This window comes from Euleptes europaea, chromosome 8 (assembly GCF_029931775.1).
Source record: "Euleptes europaea isolate rEulEur1 chromosome 8, rEulEur1.hap1, whole genome shotgun sequence".
Lineage (NCBI taxonomy): Eukaryota > Metazoa > Chordata > Lepidosauria > Squamata > Sphaerodactylidae > Euleptes > Euleptes europaea.
This window is the reverse complement of record NC_079319.1, coordinates 65,164,513-65,188,431: the sequence shown is the minus strand read 5'-3', so window position 1 is coordinate 65,188,431 and position 23,919 is coordinate 65,164,513. Positions and strand designations below refer to the sequence as shown.

Here is a 23,919-nt window from a genome sequence, read left to right as displayed (position 1 = left end):
GTGTCTTTAAGATGCCATGAGACTTCTGTTTATCTTCTTATGAATAGAGTGCCAACAGCCTGGAGAAAAAGTGATCAGTCCCTTTGAAGGGGACTTCACAGAATATTATTTGCCTTCATTCCATGAAAAAGAATCTACTAAAAACGAAACTGAAAAATTACTAAAAATCAGCAGTGAGAGCTTTGTTTTGCTCGTGTAATAAGTCATGTGCAATGCCATCAGTTTAGATGGTTTTATTGTAAATTGCTTTGACCTGGGTTAAAATGTCTTAAAACACTTTTTTTTAAAAAAAATGATTGAATATTGTTGTGACCTGGATAGCCCAGGCTAGCCTGATCTCGCTAGGTCTTGGAAGCCAAGCAAGGTTGACCCTGGCCACTATTTAGATGGGAGAAAGCCAATGGCAAGCCACCTCTGAACATCTCTTGCCTTAAAACCCTATGGGATCACCAAACGTCAGCTGTGATTTGATGGCCAAATATATATATATATATAAATTGCCTTGACCTGGATATCCCAGGCTAGCCTAATCTCATCAGATCTCAAAAGCTAAGCAGAGCCAGTATTTGGATAGGAGTCCAAGGTTGCTACACAGAGTCAGGCACCTCTGAATATCTCTTGCCTTGAAAACCTTAAGGGGTGGCACTGGCCATAAGTCAGCTGTGACTTGTCAGCAAAAAAAAAACGTAAATTAGCTGCATCCATTGACACTAAAAATCAAATGAGTTTAAATGCTAAAGTACTAGCTTGAGTATCAGAAAAATCATACTAGAAGACCATAGCCTAAATATCTTTGTGTCAGTAAATTACAATTCAATTTAATTTTTTTTAAATTAATTGTATTTTTACCCTGCCCTTTCCCAACCTAAACAGGGCTCAAGGCGGCTAACCACGTCAATACAATTAAAAAAATAAATAACCATATACATTCAATTAGAATACAATCACAAAAATTTAAACTAACAATAGCACCCTGGTCATGGTTCTCTCAGTTAATGCCTTCAACTTCAGTTCTTGAGAGAAACCGTGCAAATACAGAGTAGAGGCGCCAACAGAGATGTCAATGGGGAGGGCATAAACAGGGACAATGAAAGAGTATGGAAAGGCAAAGGAAGGGGGGGAAAGAAGGCCAGCTGATGTAAAATCGTTGCTGTCCTCAACCATAAGCCTGGCAGAACATCTTTGTCTTGCAAGCCCTATGAAATTGTGCTAGGTCCCGCAGGGCCCGGTTCTCATTTTAGAGAGCTCAACCAGGCCAGGGCCAAGGCTGAAAAAGCCCTGGCTGAGGACAGCGAGATATGTTTTGGTCCAAGGACCACCAGAATATATTTTTTTTCAGGGAGGTAGTCCTGTAGGTATGACGGTCCCAGACCATTTAGGGCTTTAAAGGTCAATACCAATGCTTTGAATCTGATCTGGTACTCAATCTGGAGCCAGTGTAGCTGGCGGGACACAAGTATTATAAGTGCTTGCCATGGGGTCCCAGTAAAGACTCAAGCCACTACAACCTGGACCAGTTGAAGCTTCTGGGTCAGGTTCAAGGGTAACCCTGTATAGAGCAAGTTACAGTACTCTAATCTGGAGGTGACCATTGCATGGACCACGGTGGCTCGGTCAGTGCGGGTCAGGCAGGGAGCCAGTTGCCGGGCCTGGCGAAGGTGATAGAATGCAGTCCTGGCAGTGTTCATGACCTGGTCTTCCAAAGAAAGAGATGTATCCAGGGTCACACCCAGACTCTTGATGGAGGTCAATGGAATCACTTGTACATTATCAAGAGCTAGGAGCTGTCTTGACCTAATGGGAACTTTGTCATCTTGCAAGGAAGATACATGTTCAGAAATAGTTTCTGCACATGTTAACTGTATTGGTAATGGTACGTGCAAGACAGGTGCACATATGCATCTGGTTATGCACTTTCCATACTGCCCATTTGCCATACATAGCATGAATGGAAATGCCAGTTATTGTTTTGTGTTGTGCATGATGATATATTGATCCTTGATATTTAGCTTTTCTTAAAAAAACAATGCTATTATTTTTATACCTTTTGAAAAAGTCAGCTTCAGTGCATATAGGATTGCCACTAGAAGTGATACATGTTCTGTTTTAGTTCTGAATTTTAAAAGTATGTTATCCACCCAAAAAGTTATTAAGTATGTACATTCTTATATTTTTAGATATAAAGCAAGGAAGTAAGTTTAAACAGGAACAGAAATGTTTTGTGGTCAAGCACATACTAGCTACACAGGAATCTTTACTCATTTCACCAATACTTGTAGATATGTGTTTATATGTAGTCTAACAGCACTTAAGTGAAGGACAATCCTAGGCATATTAAGAAGTAAAAAAACACTAAATGAGACTTACACTCTAAGCCCATTTAAATCAATGGGCTTAGACTAGAGTAACTCTATTTAGGATTGCACTGTTACTGTCTACTGTGTGCTTTGGACAGCAGTGTTAGGCTTTATGGCCCTCTCCCCCTCCCGTTTGCTTTCATTTTACATATGAGATAATATAAAAATTTAATTACCTCCTGGCTTCTAACCAAATCCTGAATATGTATGGAAATATCCAGGATTGCAATTGACTGGCTTACGAAGTGACTACTTACTTGTTTTTGACCTTTTCCACATGCTGCATCCTGATTTTATTGGGAGTCGACCCACAACCACTGGAATCGATTTGGGTAGGGTTCTTCCACACATCTGCCTCTCTGCATTTTTACAGTTGTGGAGTCAGCTTATTCCGCATGTGGATTAAATAACGAGGATTTTCAAGGGAGGGTGCTTTCATCATCGCTGTTGTTATCAGTGGCATCAGAGCACCCCCCTTATTTTTATTTTTTTAAATGGCCCTAAAATGGCAATATAACACTGTACATAAGAACATAAGAAAGGCCATGTTGGATCAGACCAAGGTCTATCAAGTCCAGCAGTCTGTTCACAGCGGCCAACCAGGTGCCTCTAGGAAGCCCACAAACAAGACAACTGGAGCAGCATTGTCCTGTAGTGTTTCAGTGATAGTTTAAGCAGGTTCTCTGAATTCCCAGCATTCCTTTTTTTTTAAAGTCTCTAGCTCCTTCCCTTGTGGAGATATAAGGAAAAAGGCTTATCTCCACAAGGGAAGGAGCTAGAGACCTTTTTTTAAATGAAAGTTGGGAATTCAGATACCTGCTTAAACTATCATTAGAATACTGCAATATTAGAGTACTATTGTGTGTGTGTGTGTGTGAAGTGCCGTACAGTTGCTTCCGACTCATGGCGACCCTATGAATCAACGTCCTCCAAAACATCCTATCCTTAACAGCCTTGCTCAGATCTTGCAAATTGAGGGCCCTGGCTTCCATTAAAGAGTCAATCCATCTCTTGTTGGGTCTTTCTCTTTTCCTGCTGCCTTCAACTTTTCCTAGCATGATTGTCTTTTCCACTGACTCCTGTCTTCTCATAATATGACCAAAGCACAATAGCCTCAGTTTAGTCATTTTAGCTTCTAGGTCAGTTCAGGCTTGATTTGATCTAGAACCCACTGATTTGTTTTTGGCAGTCCATGGTATTCGTAACACTCTCCTCCAACACCACATTTCAAAGGAATCCACTTTCTTCCCATCAGCTTTCTTCATTGTCCAAGCACTATATTAAAGACTTTAAAAAATTGAAATAACTCATCTAAGGGAAGAGGGAGTGTTTTTAAGGTGAAAAGATGACATCCAGGGTTCCTCAACCTTGGTGAGCCTGCGGGCACATTTGGAATTCTGACATGGCATAGTGGCAGCAGCATCAAATGGCTACCACAGAAGGCGGAGCCAACCACAAAATGATTCCCACAGCTTGACTTCAGTAACACAGTGGAGATCCTTGTGCTGTGGTGGCAGCTGCTGCCAAAGCAGCATTTTTTAAAAAATCTGCACAGCCAATCAAATCAGAAGCCTTTCTTGGCAAAAGCCATACCCGGCCCCACCTGCTTCCTAGAAACACTTGGGGGGCACCAGAAAAGATGATGGCAAGCACCATGGTGCCTATGGGTACCACACTGGGGACCCCTGATCCAATCATTTAAAAATGGGCTAGAGGTGGTTGAGCCAAAGAAAACTAATAGAAGCATTACACACTAGAAAAAGCTGACTCAAAATCAGTTTCCAGAAAAAAACTGGGGTAAAAGTGGTCTCAAAAGAGCCAGGAAAAAATGGGCGGGGGGGGGGGGGAAGAAAAATGGAAGTGAAAATCAAAGGCACAAAAAAATGGAATTCAGGGAATAAGCTAAAGTAGTACAAAGTCAGAGCCGACAAAAAAACATTCAGAAAAACCCTTTGTTTCTCAAAATAATATACTCTCACAGTAATTTTTTATTGAAATTAAGTTCTGACATCCAAGATTAAAACTGCAGTTTTCTGCTTCTGGTGCTGTGCACAAAATGATGTTGTCCAGGTGCACAGAGAACACTCGTTAAGTTTATTGGTGAAGTTTTAAATATAAAAAAATGCAGGATTATGGTTTTCGGAAAGAGACACTCTAAATATATGTGCAATTTAGCCAGCAGAGGGTGCATAGTACACATAAATAGATGTAGTGTTCCTTTTCTTGTCTTTAATCTTATTTAGGATTTCTTAAAATTAATAGGGCTTTTATTTTCTACTATAAATGTGTTTAAGAATGGAATAGGTCATTTATGGGTGACTAATGTAGAACAAAGTAGACCAGCAGAAACTTATTACATTTTCAAAATGCAGATGACATTGGCTTTCATGTTGGAGTGGGCATTTAAAAATATTAATTAATAAAGAACAAAAAGAAACAGATTGCTTTCGTTCATTGTTTTAATGTGTGGTTCTTGGCTTTTTCCATGGCTTGCATATCAATTTTTGTTTTGAGTATATTTGCAGAATTGTGGCTTTATGCTACAATTGTATATTTTCCCAAAATTATATTGCTCCTTCATTTAACAACATTTCAGTTACTTTAATGGAATTTGTTTGTGTGTGCTTGTAAGAACTCTTCAGAACAAGACATAGGCGGCTATAGTTCGGGACTTGCTATGGCCATGCCATTTTTTTCTAGAATGAAGCAAGTTCTTGAAGTAAGGCAGCATAGAGTTTGGTTCCCTCAATGAAATTCAACCTAAAATTAGGAGGGGAAAGTACAGACAATGGGTATACATAGTAATACACACAGATGGGAAGATACTAATTTGGAATCCAGTTTTTCACAGGAAAAAGTGGTTTAAAAGTAAGGAAAATAGTCTGTGGGCATTTTTATGTCAGGCTTCATTATTCAAACCAGCCCTGCTAGATTTTCAGGTTTTATCTCGGACCAGATTGTAGGCAATCTTTATTCTCCACAAAAAATGCTACTTCTCCTCCAGGAATGACGTTTAAAATTACCTCAGTAATTTTACCTCAATAAAAGATATTAAATGTAACTTTAAGAATAACAAAATACCTGTTGATCTTTTCATTCTGACCATGGGGACCATCATCTGGCCCTCCTATTCCTAGAAACATTATTTTCTTTCCAGTTATCTCCTGGAAATGTGAACCAATTGGAATTGTTCCACCTGTACGGATCAAGTCAGCCTCAACCTGAAATACTAAAAATAACATTAAAAATGTAAGAAAACCAAATGATTTCTATGGGCTAAATCCCTTAATGTGTTGCAACTACTGGCATACTATATTAAGGTTCTCCTCAGATCACTGGTGAGACATGGCAAGAGAATTACATTAAACAAGCATAAGACCCAAAACAACCTGGGGAGCATCTCATTTCCCCCATCCTCACTATTTCCTTTTTTTCTTGCCTGAAAAGCCCCCTTTTCCTGCTTCCTTCTTCCCACCCAAAAAAGTGATTAAGTCTGCCATGATGGTCCAATGTGGAATGGAAGTGAATAGCTCATTCTATTGGAATCTAGGAGTCCAAGATCCCAGACGCTCTAGGTGGCATTATTGAGCCTTAGCAAGTTTTAGGATTTCTGTCACACTTCCCACCAACTGATCTATCTTTTAACTGCTCCCATCTTCAGCTATAGTTATTATTTCATTTATACCCCACCTTTCTGCACAATGGGAACCCAAAACAGTTTGCAATGTTCTCAGCAAGAAAGGCTGAGAATATGTGAATGACCCAAGGACACCCAGTAAGCTTCCACAGCAGAGTACTGATTTGAACCTAGGTCTCCCAAACCCTAGTCTGAAACTGTAACCACTACACTGGTTTTTGTGGGCTGGCTACTGTTGAACAGTAAAAAGCAGCCTGTCCTGGGTGAACCATGTAAGTCAGATGGTAGCAAGTAGCCTAATGGTTGGCTCTGGAGTCCTTGCTCAAAGGCCAAAACAGCCCTAGAAAGGCCCTGCCTTTTACTGAAAGAAGCCAAGGCTTGAATACTGGTATTCTTGTTGTGGTGGCCTAGCAACCCTCACATTGGCCACTGCAGAGGTGCATTTGTATCTTCCAAGTACAGGTGCAGTTTCTATTATTTTCAGTGTTAACCTCCAATGTTGTTTTTTTCTTTAAGGTTGCAATTTTTTTCTGCAAACCTGGGGCTTTTTCAGATTTGTAACAATATCTGTCTTGTCTGTGCATGGCTCCCATCTCCAGATTTAAGTATCTACAGATGGGGGCCATGCTGAGAATTAGATATATTGAGTTTTGTTTTGTTTTGTCTATCTTCTTGGATTAAAAAATTAGAAACATGGCCTAATTTGCTTAACATCTGATTGTAATTTAAATGGCCACTGTGTAACTGATAAATGACTGACATATTCCAGAAAAAAACATTTTAGTCCAGGAGGAGACAACACCTGACTTGTGTGCCAAAGGAACCAGATAGTTTTGTGTGTGTAAAGTGCCGTCAAGTCGCAGTCGACTTTTGGCGACCCCTTTTGGGGGTTTTCATGGCAAGAGACTAACAGAGGTGGTTTGCCAGTGCCTTCCTCTGCACAGCAGCCCTGGTATTCCTTGGTGGTCTCCCATCCAAATACTAACCAGGGCTGACCCTGCTTAGCTTCTGAGATCTGACGAGATCAGGCTAGCCTGGGCCATCCAGGTCAGGGCCCAGATAGTTGTGTGTGTGTGTGTGTGTGTGTGTGTGTGTGTGTGTGTGTAAAGTGCCGTCAAGTCGCAGCCGACTTATGGCGACCCCTTTCTGGGGGGTTTTCATGGCAAGAGACTAACAGAGGTGGTTTGCCAGTGCCTTCCTCTGCACAGCAACCCTGGTATTCCTTGGTGGTCTCCCATACAAATACTAACCAGGGCTGACCCTGCTTAGCTTCTGAGATCTGACGAGATCAGGCTAGTCTGGGCCATCCAGGTAAAGGCCCAGATAGTTTTATTCCACCATAAAAGCAGGAGAGTAGACAAGACACGCCAGGCTAGAACAAACGCTCCTGGACTCTTCTTGTACCTGTAGCCATAATGTCATCCACTGATGCTCTGTTTCTTCCCCCTCCTCAGAAGTGCTGGCAGCTGTATTCCAACAATACTGTGCAGCACAGGTAAGTGACATGCTGCTCAGTCCATTAATCTAAGTCTAAGAAACCGTGGCCTACTGATACATATAGTTTAGGAATAACTGAAGTCTAGGTCTTCTGCATACAAACAATCCATACCATGGAAGCCCAAGTTATCATGCCGATAAGTCATATAATATATCAAATTCACCAGCATCCACCTAAGTTCAAAAAGCTGTGTAAAATGCAATTCTGTATTTTTTTTAAAAAAGGTAGAAAACACAAATGTGCATGCACACCATAACATTTACAGCCATGTTTTCTAGAGAGACTTATGCAGTTACAGCAGGCTGATAACGTGCTGTCTTTTCTTTTCCTAATCTAATCACCAGTCACGAAATAAACTTTCAGCACTAAATGCAAATAATCTACCCAAGTATTTTCAGTTTGTACTTTTAATTGGTTGCTTTTTTTAAAAAAAATGTTATTTAATTATATACAATACCTTGTGTTTTGTAAGCTGCCTTGAAAGCATGCATTGGCTAGGGAGTGCAGAATATATATTTTTAAAAGAAAAGAAACAGCGCACTCCTTATATGCATGTCTATTTCAGATACTTGTTTAGTGTCCAAAAAATAGCGGTGATAGGTCACTGAGTTTGTGTAACGGACTGTGTTTTGATTTCGCTCAAAAATGGTAACAGATAGAAATGAATAAAATTATGCTACCATCCAACTTACATAACTAGATCACAGGAATAATACTACTTTGTACTCTAATATTTCTATGTAGTTTTCTCAAAGTTTTGTTGTAAAACAACCAAACCTTTTTTTATTGCTCTTCTTCCAGCCAAATACAGTGGTTCATCTGTGTCAGAAATCCATGGCTTAGCTGCTATTACAGCAGTTATTTCCATGTGGTTGGGACTGTTCCATTCAGCAAATTTCTTCTTCAAATAATCAATCACCTCAAGCAAATAATATTAAAGAGAAATTAGATTAGAAGAAGAAGAGTTGGTTTTTATATGCCGACTTTCTCGCCACTTCAGGAAGAATCAAACCGGCTTACAATCACCTTCCCCTTTCCACAACAGACACTGTGAGGTAACAGGGCTGAGAGAGTGTGACTAGCCCAAGGTCACCCTGCTGGCTTCATATGTGTAGGAGTGGAGAAACAAATCCAGTTCACCAGATTAGCCTCCACCGCTCATGTGGAGGAGTGGGAAATCAAACCCGGTTCTCCAGATCATAGTCTACTGCTCCAAACCACTGCTCTTAACCACTACACCACGCTGGCTCTCAAATTAAAATAAGTTTAAAGTCAATGAAATATTTCACAGTAACAAAATCCTATTAATCCAAGTGACAAAGGTGGACTATAAATGAATTAATATAGATAACATTGTTGGATGGTGACAAACAGTGTTCACTACAGTCTGGCCCTGTTCTCACTGCAACTATGCTATCATTCCCTCTAATACTGAATTTCACACAGCAGTGCTTATCAGCACGACACCAAAAGAAGGTTTAGTGGTTCGATTAGGATCTGGGAGGCCCAGGTTCAAATCCTCCCTTTGCCACGGAAGCTTGCTGGCTGCCCTTGGGCCAGTCACACCCTCTCGGCCTAACCTGCACAGGATTGTTGTGACGATAAACATGGAGGAGAGGAGAATGATACAAGCCGCTCTGGATCCCCACTGGGGAGAAAAGTGGAGTTATAAATTATGTGATTAAAAACATGAACAAAGTAGGGAGTATCCAGGAAAATATTTTTCTGCCAATTTAGGAAAAACAATGAAAGTTTGAAATTCAGAGAACCCATTACACATATTTTTTATAATGGTATATCACTCCCCCCCCCCAAATCTGGGTCACAGCCTATGTCGACCCCATAGGGTGTTCAAGGCAAGAGACGCTCAGAGGTGGTTTGCCATTGCCTGCCTCTGCATAGCGACCCTGGAATTCCTTGGTGGCCTCCCATTCAAATACTAACCAGGGCCAACCCTACTTGGCTTCCGGGATCCGATGAGATCAGGCTATCCTGAGCTATCCAGGTTATAACAATATTCAATTTTTAATTATAAAAAAAAAATTGGAAAAAGGCCCAGTGGCCCAGAGAAGGGGGCTGAGTTGGGAGACTGGGGCAGGAAAAGCATGGAGAAACGTGCCTCATGGAAGACCGTTACCAGTGTGCTGTATTGGAAGCTGCACCAGCAATGAGGAAACCACCCAGGCCCCTCCCCATGGCAAGCACCTTTGAATGGCAGTCACATTTAAGCATAGCCTCCTTGTTAAGAGACTTGCAGCTTTTTTTTTTAAGTGTGCTAGAATTCTTACCTGTTTTATCACTACTGTGGGTTCCATGTTAGGAACAATACGTACTGAAAATTTCCCAGTTACTTTTGCAGGAATTACAGTCTTCGTTCCGGATGCAGAGAAAGCTCCTTCAATTCCGTGGATAGACAAAGATGGGTAACGTGAGCGATGCATTAATATTTCTTCCTAAAGAAAAAGAACAACTTTGAAGCAATTCAGTCATAAACAACAGATTCGGCAAATCATCTGCATACAAAAATTCAGATGGGTAAAAAAATTTCTCCCTCATAACAGCAGACTGGGGAACACCCAATAGAACTGAGTGGGAGTAGGATCAGATCAAACTAAGGGAAGTACTTGACACTATGTGGAAGTCGCTACTACATAGGGTTGCCAACTTCCAGGTATGGCCTGGAGATCTTCCACTATTACAACTGATCTCCAGGCTACAGGGATAGGGTTGCCGGCCTCTAGGTGGTGGCTGGAGATCTCCTGCTATTACAACTGTTCTCCAAGTGACAGAAATCAGTTCACCTGGAGAAAATGGATGCTTTGGAAGGTAGACTCTATGGCAGTATAACCCATTGAAGTCCCTCCCCTCACCAAACCCCACCTTCCTCAGGCTCCTCCCCCAAATGTCCATGTAATTCCCAGCGCAGAGCTGGCAACCCTACTACTACATGATGGGGTGAAGAATACTTGGGACTGTCTCATTGCAAAAGGGAAATGCCTGCAAAAGGGAAATGTGGTGTATAAGAAGGGGGATGAACTTCCATAATGCTGTTCTTTCCCCTATGTCACTTTTCCCTCAACCGGGCTCCAATCCAATGTGACCTGGATATGGGGCCCATAGGGAGAAACGCAACAAGGAGAAGGAGACCACCCACTTCACAGTATACATAATCTGGTGAGACGTAGTTCTCACCGAGAACCAAGACTCTGAGCCACTATGCCTGTTCTGAAAGAATCTTCAAAAATTGTTATCCTAACTGAACCTCCCAAAAACAAGAGAGAGGGAAAAAAATTCAATTTAAAATTCTGTACAAAACTTCTTTGACATATACTTTAGTGTTATACGTAAAGTTCTTTATTCCAAATTTGGCCTTTATCTTCTCAACATTAAATTCAGTTTTTTCATAGAGTCCCTTTTCTTTTTCTGTAAGAGGAGCAACAGCTTCATAGATTCCAGGGATCAGAATATGCCCAGAGGAATTAACAAGGGTACCTGAAAACAAATAATAAGTTCTGAAGATGCTAATTTGTCCGTAATAAAAACCTATAGCAATTTTTATTTTTTTAAAAGGTTAGCGATGACAATAATGTTCTCTAAACATCCACAGACATTGTTGTCATTTTTGTATCCTTGATTAAACTGTTGGAATTTATACCCCAGAAAAGGTTTTTCGCCATCTTACATTTTAAAAAGCAGCATGCTTTTAAAAATCACTTTTAACACACTAACAATGCATTCCTGAAGGGAGGGGGGAAATGCTCTTAGGAGCTGGCGTGACGCCTACGCCAGTGTCCATGCCACTTGTGCTGTGTAAACAGGCATGGACACCAGTGTAGTATTACTTACGCCAGACCCCCCCCCCCCGGACTGGGGCGGCAGTGCAGCCCTTGGACGGCAGAATGGCCTCCCGCATGCATTCTCCTGGCGCCAGTTCCTGTGACGGTGTCCCGGGAGGCATTCCCGGGGTGTTCTGGGGGCAGAGCTGCCGTTAGGCACCTTCAAAACCCCTTTCAGCCCGGGAATGCCCCCTAACGCAACGGCAGTGCCGTGCCACCTTTTTGGTGGCGCAGCATCCCCACATGCTTTTTGCCCCATTTTGGGAATTTTTTTTACAAGCCCTTTTTCTCCCCTCGCAGCATCCATGAAACCTCTGTGGAGGCGCCACAGCAGTGCCATGGCCACACCGTCCCCGGCCGGTGCGGCTTTCAGGAATGGGCTGTAACACTTTAAACAAAACAATTAACAGCTGCAGGTATATGATTAACAATGTAATTCTACACAGAATTATGCCCTTGTATTTCCACTGAGTTCAATGGATTTAGAAAGAGGGTAATTCTGCTTAGAACTGCATTGTTTGCATTCATGCAGTAGTCACTACTAGTTCCTTCAAGAGCCAATAAACTCAGACCACTGTTTTTACAGGTGGAGTTCATATTCTACAGCTCAAATTTACAGCCAAGGGACAATTGCAAAGATCACCCAGTGTCTGAACCATTTTTTGTAAGCGAGCAGCCTGATTTTGGATATGTTCCAATGAGTGCAGGCAGAAAACCTTGTCAGCAACCCCTAAACATTTTTGCCAGCCAACATAACTGCTGTCGGGAGTGGAATCCCGACAATATCTCCTCAAGTATATTTCGGGATGTTGCCCTGGCATGACACCTTGTGTGCCCATCCTAATCCTTTGCTTGAGTCAGAAACTGGATCAGCCAATATAATTTTTTTTAAATGGCTGAAGTGAATACAAATGTGGTAAGCTAGTATTTGCCACTGTGAACGTATAGTTTTAATTACTGGCAATAAGAGCAGTATGTTTTCAATTATATTTTGAAACAAAAACTAGATTGGATGATGTGGTACTACAGAGGTGGAAAATATACTTACTCAGCAAATATATCAAGTCATTAGTTGCTTCATGAATTACGCCCCCAAAAGTCCCTGAATGCAAGTCTTGTTTTGCGCATTCCACCTGCAACACATTAATAGGTCAAATCAGACTTGCAGCTTAATTTACAAATACACAAGAAAGCATCCTTAAGTTTCTTCTGCCACAAAGTGCTACAAAGGTTGAGGGGGGAGGAACTCCTATCACAGTAGAGACTGATTTTTTGTTATCACAATAAATACATTGTGACATTGACAATTACTTAATGGCCCTGGATTAGGGTTGCCAACCTCCAGGTACTATCAAAATAGACACTTCTGTGAACAACAAGTTCAACCAAGAGACACACAGAATATTGACTTATATAAATATAACCCAAAATGTAATGGGAATCAAAATATAGAATACAAAGGTATCATGGAATTAACAATGTACCGAAAAATTGTGTTCCGTTATATGTTACAATTCAGATATGTTGACCAGGTAAGTATACAATCACAATATCTCATATTAATGTCATAAATCCTCTTTTGTTTTTTTATTCCTGTAAAAAACAAAGGTACAGATTTATAAGCCCATTGAATTCAATGGACTTAGAAGAATGCAGCTCTGCTTGTCCTTCGACAAGTCCACTGGTTTTAGGTATTTGTAAAATGTGTCTGCAAAATCAGTAGGGCTGCCAGGTCCCTCTTCACCACTGGTGGGAGGTTTTAGGGGCCTGAGCCTGAGGAGGGTGGTGTTTGGGGAGGGAAGGGACTTCAATGCCATAGAGTCCAATTGCCAAAGCGGCCATTTTCTCCAGGTGAACTGATCTCCATCGGCTGGAGATCAGTTGTAATAGCAGGAGATCTCCAGCCAGTACCTGGAGGTTGGCAACCCTACAAATCAAATCATTAAAATGCTGGTCTCGTCATCATACCTCAACAAAGAAGTAGCAGTTCCCCCTTGTTCCGTATGTAATACCGGGCTTGTTGCTGGCCCACGAGGTATCCGTGACTATAATGTAGTTGACATCTGAAAAAAAGGTACCGTTCCTCTGCTCCACCAGTTCGAACAGCCCATTGGATCCCACTTCCTCCATGCCTTCCAGCAGAAACTTTACATTCACAGGGAGTTCCTGCTAAAGAATGATTTGAAACACTTTGTTAACATCACTTAAAAAGAAACGGCGCATGACTGCAAATGAAAAAGACTGGTAGAAACCATATACATGTCTTTGAAGTGCTCCTACTGCGTTCAGTACAGCCAGAACCTGCCCTTTGTCATCAGAGGTGCCGCGTCCATACAGACCACCTGGAACACAAAAAATGAAATCATGAGACAAGCAAACAGAGCAGCAAACAAGTCCTTGGTCAGCTTAAGGCTCTGTTGCAGCTCTTTCGTGCCTCTTAGGCTTCCTGCATCTATCTCTCCCCTTGTTTGTTCTTGCTCTCTCAACCAACATCCCAACTCTCGCTCTTTTACAAGTTCAGGGAAGTCCTATCGCCTTTAAAATGCATACATGCTTACCATTTCTTTTCTTTTCTTTTTATTTATTTACTAGCTCCTTTGACCAAAGGTCTTGAGCTTAACACTTACCATTTCTTTCTGTCAAAATATATGGCTCTGTTGACCATCCATCCTCTAATTTGGCTGGTTGAACATCCAGATGACCGTAAAAGCAAACAGTAGGCTTTTGGGGGTCGTTTCCAATGTTTGCCAGAATGACGGGGGGCAAGCGAGTTGTATTTCCATTGGGTAACTAAAATGGAGGTAATGGCTTAAATTACATGCACATCCATAATGGTTTACAGGGGGTGGGGAGTGATTTGGAAAGATTCAGAGTTTTAGAGGACAAATTTTAGTGGTCAGTTGCCTCCATGTTAAAGAGTGGCAATGGATGCTGAGGTTATAATGGTCAGGAACTGATTCTGAATTCAGTGAGACCTCCTCAGAACATGATTGTGACAATCTGATGAAGGATCATACTGACAGGAAAAGAATATATAAGTCTGAGGGGACTGAGGTTCTTCCCTTCTCCCCATGCTGAAGGACAGAGAAAAAGAGTATCGGGAGCAGCCAATGTTTTCAATATTCAGATCAGAGCTTTGGGGAGATCCAGACATCCAGGCCTTCCCCTGATTCATCTTTGGATCTTAAGGAGCAATGTTTTGAAAGGGCCTAGCAGATGCAATCCAACAGAGAAAGCATTCACCTAACTGCCCAGGATTTCCCCCTCCCCCCCTTTTTCCTAGAGGGATTTATTAACTTCTCGAAAGCTGTTAATACTCATGGTGTAGTGTGAGTTCTCTTTTGTGCCTTTCAAAAGCTCCTTATTTGACAGTACTAAGAAAGGGGACTAGTCCTTTTGAGCTACTTATATAAGCTGTCCATATGGTTTTGCTGAGGAGTTAACCATTTTTTTAAAATGTAAGCGATACTTTACATACAAAACTTAAACTTAGAAATAAAATATAAAATGGAGACCCTACTTGGCAAAATGACTGAGCTTTCCCATTATTAGTTAATGAGAGCGTGGTGTAGCAGTTAAGGTGTCGGACTAGGGCCTAGGAAACCCAGGTTCAAATCCCCATCCGCGCCATGGAAGCTTGCTGGGTGACCTTGGGCCAGTCGCACACTCTCAACTCTGACCCTGGCTAGTATTTGGATCGGAGACCTCCAAGGAATACCAGGGTTGTGATGGGGAGGCAGGCAATGGCAAACCACCTCCAAAAGTCTCTTGCCTTGAAAACCCTATGGGGGCCCCATAAATCAGCTGTGACTTGATGGCAAAAAAAAAAAATCTTTCTCGTTCCTTAGAGCCATCAGTTTAATTAACTGATAAGTCTCTACACTTGTTTGCGCCTACTCTTGGATTTTTGGAAATTATTCTTGTTTCCACTGTCACACAAAACTATTCTAATGGCTGTGATGAGATTTAAGACAACAGAACATAGATTTTAGGGAACCTTTGGTACGTAGTTTAGCAGGAAAGCTTCAGTTGAGAAAGAGAACTCAGTTCCAAAACCGATCTTCATTGCATCTGAATAAGATTGCCAATATTTTTCGCAAGTATACAAATCCACTACATATGATAGAAATCAGCTCTAGGTGATTTACAGAACCAGCACATCAGGTAAAATCCTATACATTTTTTGCTAGTTTGTACAGAGGGAGTTTGTACCACTGATCTAGACTGGCCTGGACTGCCCAGGCTAGCCTGATCTTGTCAGATCTCAGAAGCTAAGCAGAGTCGACCCTGGCAAGCATTTAGATGGGAAACCTCCAAGGATGCGGAGGCAGGCAAAGACAAACCACTTCTGAACCTCTCTTGCCTTGAAAACCCCACTGGGGGTCGCCATAAGTCAAATGTGACTTGATGACCAAAAAAAGCATTTTAACTTGTAGATATTCAAATGGCCTAATTGTTTGGTTAGTTAAGTGAGCAGTTGTTTCAAAAGAAATTACTGTGTTGATTATAATCAGATTCTCAAAAATATCAAGACTGGACAATTCCTGATGTTGGGTGTTTTTTTTTTAAATGAATGAAGCTGGAAAGTCTGTATTTTATCTAATTCCCTCATAAGCTGAGGACAACTCAGAAACATTAAAAGCCAATCATTTCCTTTTGTATAGGTCCAAAACAAAAATCAGGTGATTTCGGATGAATTTCCCCCCATTAAAAACACGATTCCTAATAGACTTAGTAACCCAAGGAAAGGTTTCTATAGACATTTTGATGAAGGATTGTTCAATAGCAGTCTGAGAGTCAGTAGGCTGATTTTTTTATCCATTTTGCAATCCACATTACCCTTGCTGCATCTTGGTATAACTTAATATTTGGACAGCTAGGCTACCCTTGTTTGTTTTCAGTTGAGCAACCTGCAATTTAATTCTCGGCTTTTTTCAATCCCAAATAAAACTATTTCTTTCATTCTGCCAACCTTTTAACGTTTTGTTAGGAATCATCATAGGGACCATTGAATAATAAGTAATTCATCTTAGGTATAATTTTCATTTTCAATGCACTGATGCAGCTGAGTAACAAAAGCTTATATGGTTTCCACAGATTAAAGCTACTTTTCATTGCATCTGAAATCTCCTTAAAGTTGTTTCTGTGTAAAGAATGGGTCCTGAGGACTCACAGCAGCCTTTAATTCATAACTAGAAGTGAACTGTTCATGCAGAAAGTATTCAAAAGATCTGTGGGGGGTTGTGGCTCCAGTGTGCACATGTAGCATATATGTATAGATACTGCCACATTCTCTTCTATGAGTAATGAAATAGTCACATGTACCATGGGAGGGGTAAGCCCCATGCACAGAGTAGTAAGCTGCCCACAACGTGAGTTCGATCCCGACAGAAGTCAGTTTCAGGTAGCCGGCTCAAGGTTGACTCAGCCTTCCATCCTTCCGAGGTCGGTAAAATGAGTACCCAGCTTGCTGGGGGTAAAGAGGAGATGACTGGGGAAGGCAATGGCAACATCCCATAAACATAGTCAGGATGTAATGTCACCCCAAGGGTCAGGAACGACCTGGTGCTTGCACAGGGGACTACCTTTACCATGGGGGGGGGTAACCGTGTGTGTGTTCAGTACATAGAGCAGTGGTCCCCAAAGTGGAGCCCATGGGTACCATGGTACCCGCCAACACCTTTCCTGGTGCCCTCCAAGTGATTTCAGAAAGTGGGTGGGGCTAGGTGGGGCTTTTCCCCAGCAGGGCTTCCAATTTGCTGTGCAGGTTAACAGGCATCTTGTTAAACAGAGCTTCTGCCTGAAATGTCGAAGAGTTCCTATTATGGTTGCGTATAACCTTGATCCCTAGCATTTTGTGGTTGGCCCCGCCTCCTATGGCAAACATGTTGCAATTGTCCCCACTACACTGTGGCAAAATTCCAAAAGTGCCTACAGGCTGGAAAAGGTCAGGGACCCCTGGCATACAGGGTGTCGGGGCTGTAAAAGTACACACATGAACATTATATCCATATAAATGAATATGGAAGCTATAAAAGAAAAAGCTCTTTCTATGACAGCACCACATTTATGGCATCCTATCCCTGCATTCCCTTTTCTCTTTTGAGTGTTAGGTTCTACGTGACTATGCTTTTATCTTCCCAGATATTTGGCAGTAATTAGTTTTTTAGCTGGCTGCTTTTAAACGGCTTTTTAAAAACTGTGCCTTTTAAACTGCTGCTTTTACAATTGCATTTTTAGACTTTTATTATTGTTAGGACTATTTGTTAGATTTCTTGGGCAATCAGGAGTGATTGGAAATCTTACTGATTTTATTGCATTATTTCTCTTTTTATGAACTGTCTCAAAAAGCTCAGGAGGTGGTCTAAAACATCCCCAACAAACAAATAAATGAGTTACTGGATCAAGGACCAAAACTTATTCAAACCATTAATGAAGACTACATATCACTTGCACACAGGACAGATGTGGGCTAGCATTAACGGTCACCTTAGATCCAAATACAGCTGCAAGTACCTTAGGGGGGTCCACCTGGTACATTAAAAGCTGCAACCACAATAACCTCGGTGACAGGTGTATTTGTGTGCTGAGAGCAGAACAGAAATGGCTTACTTCTTGCACCCCCAGGTCCACCAACTCAACCTTTCCTCCCAACTGTTTAATCCGTTCTTCTGCTACGTGCATCATGTTTATCAGCAGGTGCCTCTTCAGAGGGTCGCTGGAATCGCTTTCAATGGCCACCCAGTCTTTGAGTCTCTGCAGAAAACAATCAGAGGTGACAATCTACACTGCGAGCAACACTCCTTCGCTGCATCCCCCTCCCCGCAACGTGTTCCCAATGAACGCCATCGCCTTCTGCATTTACCTGCACGTACTCATTCTGATGTTCATCAATGTCCTGAAATATTTTATCACGGATCTCAGTGGCCGAAGCATTGTTGCTCGCGTCCCGCTCCATCACGGCCTCGGCGGTGTCGAGGTCGCCCGTCTCGCCATCCACACGCAGGTCGGGGGCGCCCACCTCCAGTGTATACAGGCGCCCCCTGCCTGGGAAGCCGTGGTCAGCCGCCCGGCCGCCCAGGAGGGTGCCGGGCGGCGGCTCCTCCTGCACGCGGAAGGCCAGGGGCAGCCCAGAGCCCAGCAAAGGGAGCTGGAGGAAGAGCCACAGGCGCAGGCAGGCAGGCAGCAGGGGGCTCGACGGGGGCATCTCCGGACGCGGCAGCGCTGCCTGGAGCGCCTCGGCTGCGGCAGGCGCCTGCCCAGAACGCCGGGAGGGCCGAGGCTGCGGCGCGCGGCTCGCGGCGGGCGAAAGTTCCGCGGCAGCTGCGCGGTGCGGGAATTCCCCGCGGCCGGAGGCGAGGCGGCGCTCCGGATCCTTCTCAGCTGGCCCTCCCGATCGATTCCTACGTGCCCGGGTCGGGTGTTTCCGAGGTCTCTTGCGGAGCGCGTCAGCGTCAGATGTGGACACGGGGAAGTACCGCTTCACCCGACGCAGAGTTGAATTGTGGGACTCCCTGCCCCAGGATGGGGGTGATGGCTGCCCACTGGGAAGGCTTGGAGAGGGGAGTGGACATGTTCATGGAGGAGACGGCCGTTCATGGCTACTAGTGAAAAAATGGCTACTAGTCATGATTAGGGTGCACGCAGAAGGTCCCAGGTTCAATCCCCGGCACCTCCATTTAAAGCACTGGTTCCCAACCGGGGGTCCGCAAGAACTTAATTAAGGTCCGCGAAACAAAGTTATAAACCCATAATAAATCTTTTCAACTAAAAGTTCTCTATTATAAAAAAAACATATTCAAATATTATTCTAAGTTTAATGTTTAACAGTTATGATTAAAGTTTATTTTCAAATTCTCGGAATTTTTATTTTGAACCTTGGGGTCCCTGCACCGAACAAAAAAGTCCTAGTGGTCCCTGGTCAAAAAAAAGGTTGGGAACCACTGATTTAAAGGGACTAGGCAAGTAGGTGATGTGAAAGACCTCAGCCTGAGACCCTGGAGAGCCGCTGCCGGTCTGAGATGGCAATACTGACTTTGATGGACCAAAGGTCTGATTCAGTATAAGGCAGTATAAGTGTTCATGTGTATTCAGGGTTGCCAACCGCCAGGTAGTTGCTGGAGATCTCCTGTGATTACAACTGATCTCCAGCCGATAGAGATCAGTTCATCTGGAGGGAAATGGCCGTTTTGCCATTGGACTCTGTGGCAATGAAGTCCCTCCCCAAACCCCACCCTCCTCAGGCTCTGCCCCCAAAACCTCCCGCTATTGGTTAAGAGGGAGCTGGCAACCCTAGTCATGATACATACCTGTTATAATGAGGATTAGAGGAGCTTGCCTAATATATTAGGTGCTGCGGAACACAGGCAGGATGGTGCTGCTGCAGCCGTCTTGTTTGGGGGCTTCCTAGAGGCATCTGGTTGGCCGCTGTGTGAACAGACTGCTGGACTTGATGGGCCTTGGTGTGATCCAGCATAGCTTTTCTTAGGCTCTTATGGAGGGAGAGCAGGCTAGCACCAAGACAAACACTAGTGGATCAAGCAGTATCCACCTGTCGCTCTTTTCAAAAACCAGCTTCAACCAGCAAGAAAGGTTCCCTGTCCCTGCTCACTTCGAATCCCAGAACGTCTTACCCAGTTAGGACCTGTTTTTCTCTAGGCATGTTGGCAGTCATAGAATCATGATTCTATGACTGCCAACATGCCTAGAGAAAAATGTCCTGTCCCTTGGACAGAGGCTTTATATGAAAAGTGTTTTACCTCTGTGGCCTAAAAACTTGTCTTCAACAGCTCATTGAGAGCCAGCATGGTGTAGCGATTAAGAGCAGTGGTTTGGAACAGTGGACTCTGATCTGGAGAACCCGGTCTGATTCCCCGCTCCTCCACATGAGCAGAGGACACTAATCTGGTGAACCGGGTTGGTTTCCCCTCTCCTACACATGAAGCCTGCTGGGTGACCTTGGGCTAGTCACAGCTCTCTTAGAGCTCTCAGCCTCACCTACCTCACAGGGTATCTGTTGTGGGGAGGGGAAGGGAAGGTGATTGTAAACCGGTTTGATTCTTCTTTAAGTGGTAGAGAAAGTTGGCATGTAAAAACCAACACATCTTCATTTTAAGGACAGGACATTTTTTTTCCAGGCCTGTTGGCAACCTACACTCATTACAGGTGTTAGCTTAACAAAAATGTGACCTCTGTACAGTTCTGTTGATTACATTTTATCCTGCATTTCTTGCCCCCCTTGACCATGTTGTCTGCATTTTTGATACCTCAAATACAAAAGATCTGCCTAATGAGGAACCAATGCATTGCAGCTGGAGAAATGGGGCCCAATCCATGGAAGTTTGTACTGGCATAAAACTGTTTGAGACCACGGTACCTGAAGCACCCTCTCCTCCCATACTGTAAAGCCCAATAGTTAAGATCTGCCTCTCAAGCTCTCTTCTCTGTGCCTTCAGACATGAGTGGGTGGTAGCTAGAGACAGGGCATTTTCTGTGGTGGCACCTCACCTTTGGAATTCCCCCCTCCCCAGGCTCCTCCAAATCGCCAGGAATTTCTCAACCTAGAGTTGGCAACCCTACAAGTAACATTGCAGGGACGTTAGCTTTTCTTGAAAATAAGAGTTAATTTTTTGTAACAAAACTTGGAACAGAAGTCCTTATAAGAACTACACCAGATACAAACTATGCCAACTTCTCTACCATATGAGTACCAGGGACAAATCCTGGAGAAAACATGCTGGTTTACAAAAAACTGTTACAAAAAAAACTTCCCTTCTTCTTAGAGTTGTGTGCCATAACCTACAGGCCTGAATCTTGTTACAGTTCAACTTCCAGTTATTCTCTGCCCTCTTACAGAATTTTGCAGGCAGAAAGATCCTTTTCCCAGGGTTATTTCCCCCTTTTTCTTCCCTGCTCTCAGTGGCTGGACTATCATTTAGGCAGGGCATTCTTCGGTCAGCTTCTCCTACAAATCAAAGGGGAGGAGGATGCTGCAAGAAAAGGAGACAATGGAACAGGCAGTCAGGTTCCTACAGGGGTGGTAGAGTGAGCCAGAGGAACACCATTCTTTATCCAGAGCTTTTCCATATGACCATAGTAGTGCAACAAGCACAGTGTACCTGTTGCATGCTTCTACTGCAAGCAGTTTCTAATGACAAGGCCATAATAGCTAGCTGCACATAACAGACGGAAAAAGGAATCACGAACACACATGAAGCTGCCTTATACTGAATCAGACCCTTGGTCCATCCAAGTCAGTATTGTCTACTCAGACGGGAAGTGGCTCTCCAGGGTCTCAGGCAGGGGTCTTTCACATCACCTACCTGACTAGTCCCTTTAACTGGAGATGCCAGGGATTGAACCTGGGACCATCTGCATGCCAAGCAGATGCTCTACCACTGAGCACAGTCCCTCCCCAAACCTGTTTCAAGCAGATAGTGGCACCACTGTTTGCCACTTGAAAAAAAAACGTGGCTAGAAATACAGGTCTACATAGAGGTTGTACAGCATGGAGAACGCAGAATTTCAGGGTGGAAAATTAAATAAGAAAAATAAGATACACAACATGGTACAAGAACACTGGGGAGGGATGACTGGAATTAACATGCACATTTCTAATAATGACGGACAGGCCTTTTCAGAGTTCCATAAAAGGAAGTTGTGAAAGTTATCAAATGCCAAAACAAACAAATAAAACTTGCAACTGTCTAAACATCAGGTGCCCTTTGAGCTTTACACCCAGGCCAAGTCCCCCCCCCTTGCCGTCTCCCCACCTGATTGGCCCTGATGATTGAACCAGCGGGTGCCCTTGAGAGCTGAACACACAGCAGTCACAATAGCAATGAATGCTGAACCAGCAGGGATGTATCGCATTTCCCCCTCCAGCGTATATTCTCCTGCAGTGTGTGCTCCAAAACTTGAAGGTGTGTGACCACAATACACAAAGTATGATTGAAAAACAAAACAAATACCGGTCCTCTTTTTAATGTTTTTTTAATCTCACTGCACTGTTGATTACTGCTTTTAACCCTGATATAATTATCATCTAACAACTATGAGTACAGTGGGGAAAGATTCCTTTCCCCTCTGAGTTCATCAGAAATAGCCACGAGCGAGTTCTCACATATTAATGTGCTATAATTGTTTTTGCTTTTAGTGTCCATGCTTTTCCAATGTAATTAGCCTCAGTACTGTTAAGTCTGATGAAATGCTGCAAGCAATTAATGCTTCACGGAGGGCTACGCCAGTAAAGACAGAAGTATCGAGAGGTCTTTTAGTAGCTTTAAATAACATATTGACAAAAATATATTCACAAAGTGGGAAGGGGGGAGATCGCTGTCACCCAAAGAGAAGAGTGACCAAGATTGCTGCTCAAAGAGATTAAAGAGCTAGAAAGATAAATATTTTCTGTGATGAATCAACCATTGTGGGACTTTTGTCCAAATATCATGCATTGGGGATGCAGACAAATAGCATTGTTCGCAATGCATCATTTCTACTCTTTTCATCTCCTTGCCATGAATCCAGTGAGTTAGGATGGAACTACATGGAAACACAGGCAGGGGAACCTTGGTACAGCAAAGAAGAATTGGTTTTTATATGCCGTCTTTCTTTACCACTTAAGGAAGAATCAAACTGGCTTACAGTCACCTTCTCCTCCCCACAACAGACACCCTGTGAGGTACGTGGGAGAGCTGAGAGAGCTCAAAGAGAGCTGTGACTAGCCCAAGGTCACCAACCTGGCTTCGTGTGCCACACGCACACACACAAAACCAAAATCCAGCATTTCTTCCCACTCCCCAAAGGATTCACTTCCCAAAAGTCACTTCCTGATTCTGGCCTCAATCACTCTTTATAGGCAAATCCCACACGTCACATATTCATGGTTAAACTAGTGAAGCAACCCCAAATAAGCCGACAGTCATTTGAGAACACTTCACAGCTCTTTGGGACTCTCTGATAACTTTGACAGAAGAAGTGGTCAAGGTTCTAAAATTAACATGGTGACATCACTGTAGTTAATTAGCTGTCCCCTGCGCGGATGATAAAAGCTGCACAACAGGGATACCCACAGAAAAGGCAGGCATCTATAAATACTTGAGCAACACCCCCCTCCCCCCCCCGGTTTAGGCCGAAAAGTAGGACTTTGTAAAGTAACTGAAAGAAGAACAGCCTCAACAAAAGTCTTGATGAGGACCAAAAAGGCCCCAGGAGGGATGGTATGAGGGCTGGCTCTATAACTAGGTGAGGCAGATTCTGGGTAGTCTCCGCCTCTGCTGCTGCAACTGCTTCACCCCTTCCCTTCACGTTCATTGTTGCTGCCTTTGCCCTCAAGTCAGAGCACCTTATGCTCCTTCCCTCGTCATTCCCCAGCAATCTTTAAACACAATGTGGCAAACTGCGCATGACCAATAGACATTCTCAAACTCTCACAAGACCACTCTTTTTGGGGGGAGGGGGAAGTCCTAGCATGCTTGTTACACGAATCTGGGGAATGAGGTGGGAAGGAACGTTTGCTGTTCTGGACAGAGGAAGTGGGTGGCGACAGTCAAAAGAGACAAGTGGTGGCAGGGGACGCGGCTCTCAGATGAT

The 23,919-nt window shown here is 43.2% G+C and overlaps 1 protein-coding gene across 1 annotated transcript; it reads right to left on the bottom strand.

Moving 5' to 3' along the window:
- Positions 1–5,034: 5,034 nt before the first annotated feature.
- Positions 5,035–18,535, bottom strand: LOC130482136 (cytosolic non-specific dipeptidase-like). The gene is made up of 11 exons (XM_056854950.1): positions 18,194–18,535; positions 17,941–18,084; positions 13,956–14,118; positions 13,588–13,670; positions 13,297–13,497; positions 12,377–12,461; positions 10,824–10,984; positions 9,781–9,945; positions 8,270–8,411; positions 5,439–5,586; positions 5,035–5,117 (listed from the first exon to the last, which is right to left on the bottom strand). The coding sequence occupies exons 1-11, from the start codon at positions 18,533–18,535 to the stop codon at positions 5,054–5,056; spliced, it is 1,698 nt and encodes a 565-aa protein (XP_056710928.1). The 3' UTR covers positions 5,035–5,053.
- Between the last annotated feature and the right edge of the window lie 5,384 nt (positions 18,536–23,919).